The sequence below is a fragment of the Taudactylus pleione genome, unplaced genomic scaffold (genome assembly GCF_031769625.1).
Source record: "Taudactylus pleione unplaced genomic scaffold, aTauple2 ptg000034l, whole genome shotgun sequence".
Lineage (NCBI taxonomy): Eukaryota > Metazoa > Chordata > Amphibia > Anura > Myobatrachidae > Taudactylus > Taudactylus pleione.
In genome coordinates this window covers 4571559-4584295 of record NW_028284436.1, presented here as the reverse complement: position 1 = coordinate 4584295, position 12737 = coordinate 4571559, and the positions used below count along the sequence as shown (strand labels likewise).

Below are 12737 nucleotides of genomic sequence, written 5' to 3'. Positions count from 1 at the left end.
TCTTCTCAAGGGGTGTATACGCTAGCAGATCTCTCATCTACTGTCCTCTACATTGTATGAGAAGAAACAGCAGAGCCTAGTTGCATTACTGGATGCACCAACTATTATTTCACTAATATTGTGGATCATACAGTGACAGTGGTCATCTCATGTCCTAATAAAGGACTAACCATTGACTTATCTTTTCTGAACCTGGTGCTTTTTATATTTAGCCTTTTTAGTCTTTTGTTAGTGTGAATTTTGTAATATTTTGCCTTAAGCATGATATGACAACCATGGTGATTTCAGTACACCTTAATTTTGCCAATTTGCTTAAATTGATCAGTGTTTGTTATTTATGTTTTGTGTTATATGTGATTGTGAGTTCAATTTTATTATCGTTAAATATAACCATATTAAAGGTTAAGTTTTACTAATAATTTACTAAATTGCCAATTTGAGTGCTCTCCCTATAGAGTCTTCTGTGGTTGGCTATACCTCCCACTCCTTTCTTTTTCAATGTTTATACTACTCTGAGAAGCACCTCCACAAATCTAATATACACCCTGAAGGGTATGATTGATTATGCAATGGTCATAATAGCAATTTTGTCTATTCCTTATAATTAATTATTCTACAATAAGGTGAATAATAAACCTGTGGTTCCCAAACTCTGCACCCTGGGGTGCCTCGGGACACTTGCAGGGGTGCCTCAGGTTGGTGGTCCAGCACCAAATCAAATTATTTATGGCCAATGTAATATAAACATTTGGACAAACAGAAGCGCAACCCCTGTCACCCACTACATAAATGAACCTAAGGATGACAGGTGAGCACAAGTTACTTCACTTTACTACTTCACTACATTTTTTTCTGAATTTCTCAATAACAAACTTTTGGCTTAGGGGTGCCGTGAAAACAATTCTGATGCACTAGGGCGCCGCAATTCAAAAAAGTTTGGGAACCATTGCTATACAGTATTACAGCTAAAATTGCAGAATTAAAGGACTGGACCTAATCATTACACTGATATATCTTGGTTACTCTACAGTCCCAATGTGGCACGCCATCCCCATACACTAGTATGTGGGTCTACATTGATTGCGGGAACTGATGCCATCTTTAGATGGCGTTTGTTCCTGAAGTCACACGCCTTCCAGTGAGAGGGAGTTTTAGGTAGCGAAGAGGGATCCTCCTTTGGATCCCTCCACCCCCTTTGCCCCTCTCAATGCCTCTGTGTGAATTCAAGATAGCGCAATAACACTGGCTGGTCCAACCCGGCAATGTAAAGTTTCACCACTACCAGTTAGCAACAACAGTGGCAGCATATGGGTGGGCCGGGACAGCTGCTCCGATGTTTTAATCTGTCGCCAAAACTCGTGGCAAGTCAGATAAGTAATGGGGGCTATTACAAAACTTGTGAATAGGCCCCCAAGTCTTTAACAATCAAAACGATTATAACATTAACATTTTCATTGGTCTGTTCTGCAATTCTTATCTACTATAGTCCATAGGCAAACGCAGGGGGGGTTTCATCTGCTTGGAAACCCCCCTCCCCAGCCCACACCATGACCACAATAGAAATAATAATACAGGTTGGGTCTCCCATATCCAAAATGCTTGGGACCAGAGGTATTTTGGATATCGGAATATTCCGTATTTTGGAATATTTGCATAAAATAATGAAATATCTTGGGAATGGGACCCCAATATACACACAGAATGCATTTATGTTTTATATACACCTTATACACATAGCCTGAAGGTCATTGTATACTATATTTTTAATAATTTTGTGCATCAAAAAAAGTTTGTGTACATACATGAAATTAATTTATGTTTCATATACACCTTGTACACACAGCCTGAAGGTTATTTATACTATATTTTTTAATAATTTGTGCTTTAAACAAAGTTTGTGTACATTGAACCATCAGAAAGCAAAGGTTTCACTTTCTCAGTCATGCTAAAAATATTCCGTATTTCGGAATATTTGGATATGGGAGACTCAACCTGTATAATAGATTGTTACTAGTGCTGCATGTTCTTCTCAGTATCACAAATGAAATAATTAGCACCACTTGTGGATCTTTTAACATGTATCAGCCAGTAATAAATAACCTGTACACCAACTAGAAGATCTGGAAAACATGCACTGTTAGAGATGCACTGCTATAGAGCCCAATATGTACATACAGTATATTTCCAGGAAAGTGCTAGGTTCTTCTGCTACTCCTCCAGACTCCCGGACTTGCTCCAATACTCTGGAATGGTGCCCACATCTAAAATAAATACATTCAGCTCAGGCAGGATGACCTACTGACGTATCTTATGTCTTACTGTGATCACTGGTCCTTTATATGCTGGAATTAATGGTTAAGTACTAATTCTGCCCTTTTCATTGACAGACCACACTCGTTCTAAAATTAAGCATTTGGAAACCCCCCTCTGGAAATCCTGCGTTTGCCACTGTAGTCATGATACTTAACTAACACCTTCGGGCATGTTTACCCATATCCAGCATTTCTAATGCGGCTGTGATGTGAAATATCGCCCCTAATCGCAATGTGGTAATGCAAATTACCATTTAAAACATCATCCTTCATGTCCTGGCGAAGGGTTAGTAGCAAAGTGGGTTTGGACTCGGCGGGCCTAATGTGCGTGTGCAGCCAGTAGACCGCGCATGCGCGAGTACAGGAAGATGGTTCGGATGTCGCTCCATAAAAAATGCAACACAGTAGCCAATTGGCGTTCGCTATCGGGGTTAAGCTTTTGGTTGCTTGGTAAAATGTGCTAGGTAAATTTGACCATTCAACAGTTTCCATGGAAACCTAGCAGGCTGCTTTTGTGATCGAAGACAAGGAACACAGGAGATATCTCCCATATTGGCTCCAGTTCATCCATACATACATTCTTGGGACACGTAAGACTTGCAGCTGTTCTGGGGGGATTTCCTGCACAGTTGTTATGATAAATATACCCCCTGAACTTTTCTGGAGAGAAACAAACCGGAACTGTATAGTAAGTACAAGTCTTCCAAATTATCACTGCCTGTTGCACATGAAAGACAACAGTTTACCAATACTAGGTTTTATTCGGTGAAAACCAAAACAAATCTAGGTATAATATTAAAAGTATACACTGTAATACATGCATTAGTGTGTTTCAGACAAAGATGAATGGAAATAATTTTTTTTAAATAATACTATATTATGGTTTGTATGAATTAAAAAGGTGTTGTTGCCCTTACCAACCTAATACCATGTAATAGTTGCTGATCAATAATTAAGTAAGCACTCCCTATTTATCTATATGTATATATACACACATACACACATATGTATTTAATGTAATATTTACCAGTATAGTATAACAATAGCATTTTTGTCATTAGTAAGGTGCTGTAGCAGTTTCTACTCGTGCAGTTATAATTTGTTGCACATTTAATGAGCAGGAGGAAGATGAGACAAAAGATTTGAGGGTGCAACGACAGTGTGTGTTCAGTAGAAACCATGATTTGAGTGAGTTAATTGATTGTAGCTACAAGACCGGCATTTCTAAAATGAACGTAATTTCCCAGGATGCCTGTAAAAATTAATCAATATGTCCCCAGTGATTTCTTCCTGGCTAAATTGCATCTCAGAAATTAGACCAACTATTGTGTACAAATGTGACTGGTTTCTGCAATTTTGCTCTGAAGTTTTTACATTTTTTTAATTATATTTGAAGCAATTGTAATTGGTGCATGTGAGTATATTTTTGGCACGGCTGATTTCATGGAAATGATAATTTTATTAGCATTCCATAAACATGTAAGAGAAGGCCATGAACACACAGCCATCTATATTCCACCAGAGGAGAGAGAATTGCACAAAGATCACTGATCTCCCTGGAATAACAGGACACAGCTGCACACATACACAGGAGCAGGTTACAGAAGTGCAGGGTGCCGAAGGGGTGGAGGGTACCCTCCACCCCTTCGGCACCCTGCACAAAGGTGGGCCCCTTCACAAAGCATCTGTGACCAGGCCCACCTGGTGGCCCGGTCCTGCCAAAGAGGTACAACCATGCCTGCAAATGGTGTAGACATGCCCAGCTTCAGTGTTGCCGGCTCCCAAGGGCCCAAAGTGACATGGCAACGCCCAAACACTGGCCATTCCTCCACTTCATGCCAGGGTTTGATATTTCTAATGCCAACTCTACAGAAGTGGATGTCATGACAGGGATGGGGAGCTTCAACCCTCCCCCGCTACGCCATCTGTCTCTTCAAGTGCCAGTTTACAAATTCAATGTTATTCCATAGAGATCAGCGAGAACATTTCAATAAAAATGGTTGTATTCACAAGGTCTAACTTTCTGATGAAACATCTCTAAATATCCTGTTCAAAAATGACCTCACTCTTTTTTGTATCGATGGCTGTGGTCATGGCCCAAATAAAAAAAATGGCTTAATTCATAAATATATCATCATAGATGTACAGTTTGCATTTACGTGAATTCATTGGAAAAAAAAATCTCCATCTATGTGGAAAGGGTCTTTTCGATAACACTTTGTTAGGATTTTGCTCTTCTGAAAGAATTTTTTTTTATTCCTGACCCAACGCCATTCCGGAAGGACCTCTTCATGAATGACTTTTCTAGGAATGGCTTGAGGAATGCCAGCTCTTCACTCCGATCTGCTTCAACTAAACAGCTGTTTAGCAAGACTAGGCAATAGTCTGACTTTCCAGATGACTGTAGGAAGAGAGGAGTAATCAATCAATGGTGTAAATTGTGGGCGGGCTACAACTAACAGTCTGCATAAGTATCCACATTATATTTGCATGCCCCATTACTTACTTCAGCATTCAGAATTATTTAATATATTCTCTGGTAAAATTTTGGGATAGATCTGTATACAAATTAAATTGTCACACTCCAAACAAAACTCCTTCACCTTTTCCTCCCCTCGAGCACTATCCATGTCAACTCTGCTCCTCCCCGTTTTTTCATTTGCCCCCTTTCGGCGACTCTGACACTGTTTGCCCGCCCATACGTTGAGTGAAAAATCATGGAGTGCTGAAATGACTAATTACCAGTGGCGGATCTTACCTAGGGGCTGCGAGGCTGCAGCCCCCCCAGTAAAATCCACCACTTCAGTGAGCCAGTGCAGTCTGTGACTGCTCTGGCTTCACTGTGACTGGAGGTGGCTTCCCATTAGAAGCGCCACCTGCCAGTCAAGCAGAAGACAGGCAGCCAGGGGGAGGTGTCTCCTCCCCCTGGAACTGCCAGTCCGGGCTGCGATCATCAGAGAGCGGCTTCCTCTGCCTTTTGGGCAGCCCTGAGAAGCTGGTGTTAAGCGTGCACATGCACGGCGCCACCGAAGGTCATGCACACGCGCCGGTCCCGACTCCTGCCAGATTAAATGAGCAGACGCCGGGACCCAAGCCAGCAGCAGCGGCAGACCCCCTCAGGTAAGATGGCAGGAGCCACTGCTGCTAATTAGCCACCCCACAACTCATTTCTGTATGCTCTTTCTAGCGACAATGAGTTGCCCTACCCTCGACTGAGCCGCTTCGAGAAGTATAACTTACCATTGTTTTCTTTAATTGTGGCATCTTATTTGCATCGCAGATGTGGTGAAACACCACAGTGTAATCTAGCAGGGTAGTATTGTTGCTTCCATTTGTTTAATTTACTCGATTAGCATGCACAAAGTAAGTGTAGCACAAAGAAGGATCCCTGCTCTGTTCAAGCACTGTTGAAGCAAGAGCCAGGAACTCCCACAGCTGTGCCTGTCTTCTGTGAGTGGCCAAGTCGCCAGGGACCTCCAAGAAGGGCTGTTTGTCGCGACTGAAGCCAGAGTGCATGAAAACATATCTGTATGAACTTATGCTATGGTTATTGGGTACCTGTTGTATATTGTTCTTATTTGTTTTTTTGTAAAGTTTTTATTTGTACCCCCCCTTGTATGGTGTCGTGGACATTTTGTGGCACCTTACAAATGAAACAATAATAATACTATAGCTTCCCAAATTTAATGAAATATACTGTACTGCCTCTCACCTCAAGAAAAGTAATTGCTGAAAGTCTTACCCCATAACCCAACCACCATCACATGCCCCCTTATACTTTGCCACCGGGTGCAAAGTACATTAAGGTTGATTACTATAGAATTCAGAGGGCCTATACAATATTATATTAGAAAGGTGTACTGAGTTTTAAGAACCTCTGTAGGTTATTTTGCTCTTAAAGGCGTATATCTGTGGATGTGTCCAGGTCTAAGTAAGTTGCACTTACAAGAAAGTGCCCATACTGGGCTCCCCTTACACTGTCCTGTCTCTTCGTGCACAATTCTTTCACTCCAGGTGTAAAGAAAATTCAAGTCAACTATACACAAAAGTCTACATATGGATGAATGTGTACACATGTTATGTATGGAAATGCGCCCATTCTAAAAGAGTCTCCTCATGCTTAATTATAAATTAAATTATATACAATAAAGCTGTTATGACTCACATGAAATGCAAAACTGCACTACTTGTCGACTCTGTGTTTCAAAGTGAGCACCCATTATGGTGTCCTTGGAACGGATTTAGGAAAACCATTAAGCATCTAAATTTGCGGAGCCACGTAAAAATGCACATGGTGGGAAGAGGGAGACTTCAATAATCTCCCTTCCCTCGTGGCAGTCAATGTGCCCTCGATTTAAATAATCTCCCTTTTGCACCTTGGTGAAAACGTAGGTACATTTTTCGGCCTCATCTTTACTCAGCAAGGAATGTTTACACCCTATTGGCTGAAGCTAAAATTTGTACCTCAGACCTAGAGATGAGCAGGTCCGGTTCTCCAAGAACCGGAACCACCCGAACTTGCAGATCCGAGGTGAGATCCGGGTCCGGCTCAGGTTTTCCCGCCTGACTCGGATCTCAAAGCGAGGCAAAACATCATCATCCCACTGTCGGATTCTCGCGGTTTATGGATTGTATAAAAGTCCCTCTCCCAGGTGATCGGTGCCATTTGCTTGCTGAATCCCGAGCTGTCATGGCTGTGCTTCATCCAAGAGGGGCTGCTGTGTCCATCCAGGGGCAGTGGCTGCTGTGTCCATCCAGGGCAGGGGCTGCTGTGTCCATCCAGGGCAGGGGCTGCTGTGTCCATCCAGGGAAGGGGCTGCAGTGTCCATCCAGGGGCAGGGGCTGCTGTGGCCATCCAGGGGCAGGGGCTGCTGTTTCCATCCAGGGGCAGGGGCTGCTGTGTCCATCCAGGGGCAGGGGCTGCTGTGTCCATCCAGGGGCAGGGGCTGCTGTGTCCATCCAGGGGCAGGGGCTGCTGTCTCCATCCAGGGCAGTGGCTGCTGTGTCCATCCAGAGGTTGCTGTGTCCATCCAGGGGCTGCTGTGTACATCCAGGGGCTGCTGTGTCCATCCAAGGGCTGCTGTGTCCATCCAGGGGTTTCTGTGTCCATCCAGGGGCAGTGGCTGCTGTTCCCATCTGGGTCTGTCCATCCAAGGGTGCCCAGTGTATAATAAAATAAAAGATAATAATATAATTATTAATAAAGAAAAATTATATATTATATATATTTTGTGCTGTACCCCAGTGTACTAAATTATTATTTTTCTTTTTTACTGTGATGCTGTCTGTCAGACTGCAGTGTAATATTCATACTAGAGATGAGCGGTTCGGATTCTGTGGAATCCGAACCACTCCGAACATCGGGGATCCGAATCCACCCGAACGCTGTTCGGGTGTTCCCCGTCTGACTCAGATCCTACTTCGAGGCCGAACGGCGGCCGCCTGATGTCGGATCCTCACAAGAGAATCCAACATCAGGGCTCCACTAGTGTAGGGCAGACCGCAGTGATAGCCCTACACTAAAAAAAACCTTGCAGGTGCGGGATTTTTATATTCTCGCACCCAATTGAATATGCCCTTATGTTTTTGTTAATGTCCCTATACAGGTTGGGAAAAGTTTAAAGTGGAATCTTTGCAAAGGATTATTTAACAGTCAATTGTTTTGGAAAGCACTACTAGTAGTCTTCCTGCTCCCCTTCTGGGATGAAAATCCACTCCTAGCAGTAGCAGCAGCATGGCGCTCAAGGATTCTTCTGCGGCAAGGACTGATGTGAATGAGTAAAATATTTTTTGTAAATGCCTCCCCTTCTCCCTCACAAATTTACTTCGGAATCAAAAATTTAATTAAATTTACTACCAATCAACTCTTCCTGTCCCTGCCTTCAACTACATACATACTCCTACTCCCTCAGGCCTCTTGAATAATAAAAACATCTGTTTCCTGATGTGCCATGTTGGAAGTTGAACTGCCACGTGTTTGTACCGCCCACTGCTGCCGCTTAGCTTAGTCAGCCAGCTAGCTTGGTGCAAATTTTGGGCCTAAACTGGATGAAAACAACATTGTGAGCTATGAGGTGGTCAAAATTGACTGGAAACAAGTGGAAATTAATGTTATGGAGGTTAATACTATAGGAACAAGAACAGGCCCAAATGATGTGATTTTTAGCTGTTTTTATGATTTAAAAAAAAAAAATACAGATCCAAAAACAAAAAACAAAACACGCAAGGGCGGTTTTGGCAAAACCAATCCAGATCCAAAACATGAGGAGATACAGATCTAAAACCACAACCAAAACACAGGGGTCAGCACACATCTCTACTCAGACCCAATCTTCTTGACCAAATCCATACAACTCCTCATGAAACATGACACATTTGTATAAAAGTAAATATATGATGCCACAAAAGTCTTACACGTAATGGGTGATATGCAAATATTAAGTTGTTTCAGTATATATGTAGACATACATGAATATACATAGACATAGATATATATGTATGTAGATATCTACAAGTATATTTATACTTTTTTGCACAGACACAATCGAAATTCCCTGCAACTTCTTTTTGGATACTCTGCATATACAAGATCCAGAGTCACCATATTTGTTTACAGATGTGAAACAAACAATTATAATATTAATAAACTAGGAGTATATTTATAATTTTATATCATACATCTTGTCATCTAAAAGAAACCTACATATTGGGTTTGCAGGCCCTTACCTATCACCCTTAGTGTGTGTTAGTGTGAGTCCATGTAATAAGGGGAATAAAGACTGTAAGCTCCATTGGGGCAGGGACTGATGTGACAGTTATAGGCTGATTCCTTACTTTTCAGTAACTGTTGAATTAATGCAGACAGCAACAGTTATAGGAGTTCCTGCTATCTTGTACTCTATATTGTGTAGGGAAGTTACAAAACATACCGCTGTTACAACAGTACACCGATTATATCTATGCATTTCTCTATTAAGATATAAATATATACAGGTATTTAGTATTGGAGACACAATGCACCCAAATCCAGAATTTGGTTCAAAATATGACTGAACACCAAGATCTTCTTAGCAAAAACGGAGTATGACTGATTTTATAAAATTCAAATACAAATTTAGACGTAGATACAAATTCTGGTTTCCCCATGATCTTATAGCAGAGATTTCCCTGCTAGGCAATACTTAGTGATTTAAGAACCACCTTCATTTGAAAATGATAAATAGGGTTTGGATTCAGTGCCACATTCAGCAGAATGTTTTTTTATTATTATTATTAATTAAGTTAGTATTTGTCTCAATCCAAAAATATCACAGATACTTATAAAGGTTGTACTTGGGGAACAATCTGGGGGTTAGCATTTTATCATCACATGCCCAATGCGTATTAACACCTAGGCCATCTAATTGTCCATCTAATGCAGGGGTCTTCAACCTTGGCCCTCCAGCTGCTGTGGAACTACACATCCCAGCATGCACTGCCACCTTTTTGATATAACAGCATGCTAAAACTATGGCAGTGCATGCTGGGATGTGTAGTTCCACAGCAGCTGGAGGGCCAAGACTGAAGACCCCTGATCTAATGGAACCCTTATCAAAATATCCTGGGCTGTAGATATTGGGGTAGATGTACTAAGCCTTGGCGAGAGATAAAGTTGAGGGGGATAAAGTACCAACCAATCTGCTCCTAACTGTCACTTTACAGGCTGTGTTTGAATAATGACAGTTAGGAGCTAAGTGGTAGGTACTTTATCTCTCTCCACTTTATCTACTCTCACAAAGGCTTAGCGCATCTACCCCACTATTTGGTCCTGCATCTGCATTTGTTTTTCCGCCAGCACAGCAATAAACATACATACTGTACATTAAAGCTTACCGTCAGGGACAATCCAGGCTGACACCAGAGATGCATTGTAGATATCCAGAAAAAGAGCACAAAATGCAATTTGGATACACTGTAACATAAACAACATATATCACCATAAACACAGAGTCAGCAAAGTGGAGCTGTTAGTATTCCGCAGGGCTCCTTACCTGTTTAGCCGTAGTCCCTCCATAGCGTCGCCTTGCTCTTGAATCGGCTGAGTATCTCATCTCTGGGACATTATATACTCCGGGGTCATTACAGCGTTCAGCGTCGCGTCTCATTGATGTGGGGATGGCCTTTAATGAATGGTAAAAAAAATAGGGAATGCAGCAAAACAGATGACTTTTCTCTCTTTGACTCATTTAAACTCCTGGCCTTTTGTGAGTAGGTATCTGTCATTATAGACTTGTGTCATCAACTCTGAGGAACTACAGAGAAGTGATATTTTACTTCTGCTGCTTTCACCCGTCCCGGAGCACGACAGCGCTGGCGATGTCAAATCTGCAAATGTTAACTGCGTAACTGTTCCTTCCACTTTGCTCGGCGCACGCTTTATGCTGTGACACAGTGTATCAGTGACGACCGTGGCCTGTTGAGTAAGTACAGGAAAGAATTACTCAACCGTGCTGGCAAATGTATCAATTATTTGCTCTGCCAGTGATCATTTGGGATTTTCATTTTTCAGGAAGCAATAGTTTATATGGAGATACAGAACTATTATAATGCTACCAAACTGACTCATTATATGGGTTTACATAATAGGCCCGATGCTGAGTATCTGCGCCCGGCCGTGACAGCCAACTTACTGGTTTATGCTAAGGCAAGTAACAGAATCCGCACGTTTGCATGTATATGAGTTGTTCTCTTTCCGGAATCGGTATGTAATACAGACAGATGGGATCCAGGTGGTCAGAATCCCGACACCTGGATCCTGACAGGGTTAACATACCAATACTTGGTGGTCAGTATGCTAACCCTCCCCCTCTCCCTACCCTAACCCTCCCTCCCTGGTGCCTGAACCTAACCTCCCCCCTAGTGCCTAAACCTAACTTCCCCCTCCCCGCCCCCTAAATCTTACCCTCCCCCTTAGTGCCTAACCCCTAAACAGAACCCTATCCCTCCCCCCCACCCCGCTGCTTACCTTTGGCTTCCTGGCAGTTGGGATGCCGGCAACGGGATTCTGACCGGCGTTGGTATTCTGGCGCCGCTAAAGTAAGCGTCGGCATCCAGACCGCCGAGATATCGAACGCATCCCATTCCCACCACTGTTTTGTTTTCTGCTGTAATCATTAGTATCGGCATTTGCACCCATCCCATGCTGGGTGCAAAATATCTGAAACACGGTGTCTGGACACCTCATAGGCACAGAAGTCGAGTTACATGCCTACTGTCATGATACCCCCACAAGACAGATCAGGTTCCGTATTTGTCTACGTGGTCGCCGCCCAGAAATTGCCCATTTCATGAATGGCTGCCTCTGCTCGAGATGCGACTCACGTGGAGATACTTGCTACTGCATGCGCAGATCCCATTTATAGTCTTTCACATGTGCGCAGTCTGCAGAAAATCGCATTCTTCTTGATGTACTTTTACATGCTAAGGTATGAATTCAGGTGTGGTCTGGTCATTATGTTACAGGACCAAGCGGGGGTCTAACCTGAGTGAAGTCCACTTTCATGCTTGACACAACCACCGTACACTATCACATATCACAACTGTCCCAAAATATGTTGAGTTTGGAAAATGAAGGTGACGATATATAATACGGTTTACTCCATTTAACTAAATCATGTTTTCCTGGTAGCAATAGCATAAAATAAATGAAGCTTTTATATACAGCAACAACACAGACAGGGCTGTCATATAATGAGGCCAACTGAGGCAGGGGTCTCATACAGCTTGTCTTCCGCTAAGACTTGAGTGGGCATCTGGCGGTAACATTTACAGCTGAGGAATTAGTCTGTCTCCAATCACTCTGAGAAAGACAATGGGGCACACGCACCAATTTCAAGGTGGAAGCAGTTGTGATGCCAACAGATCTCCAAACGGAATCAGTATGATTTACCGCCGGACCCGTACCCGACAGCAGCATCCCGGCAGAGGAGGAAATCCCGATCGTCAAAGGTAAGTATTGTCTAACCTAATACTACCCCCTAACCCTCCCTTAGGGGTGCCTAACCATAACCTTCCCCCCCAGTGCCTAACCCTAATCCCCCCTCTAAGTGCCTAACCCTAAGTCCCCCCCGGGGTTGCCTAACGCTAACCCCCCCTACCCCTAGCCTAAACCTAACCTCCCGGGGGGGGTGCTTAACCCTAAGTCCCCCCTAGGAACCCTAAACCTAACCCCCTCCGTCGCTCGTGGCTATCTGCACCTTCGATCGGGAAGCCGGGCGCCGGTCTCCCTGCGTCGGTAAAATGACAGGCGTCTAGATTTAGACGCCTGCCATTTAACCCTCGCTGGAATTAAGCAGTCGGGAAGCAGGCTGTCGGGATTAGGTCCGCCGGCTTCCCGACTACATACCCTCCAAACATCTGCCACTTCCCCAGTGTGTCCCCATAAAG

The 12737-nt window shown here is 43.2% G+C and overlaps 1 protein-coding gene across 1 annotated transcript; it reads right to left on the bottom strand.

The window, feature by feature from the left end:
* Positions 1-4229: 4229 nt before the first annotated feature.
* NPS (neuropeptide S) lies at positions 4230-10365 on the bottom strand. The gene is made up of 3 exons (XM_088452173.1): positions 10343-10365; positions 10185-10263; positions 4230-4713 (listed from the first exon to the last, which is right to left on the bottom strand). The coding sequence occupies exons 1-3, from the start codon at positions 10363-10365 to the stop codon at positions 4534-4536; spliced, it is 282 nt and encodes a 93-aa protein (XP_088308299.1). The 3' UTR covers positions 4230-4533.
* Between the last annotated feature and the right edge of the window lie 2372 nt (positions 10366-12737).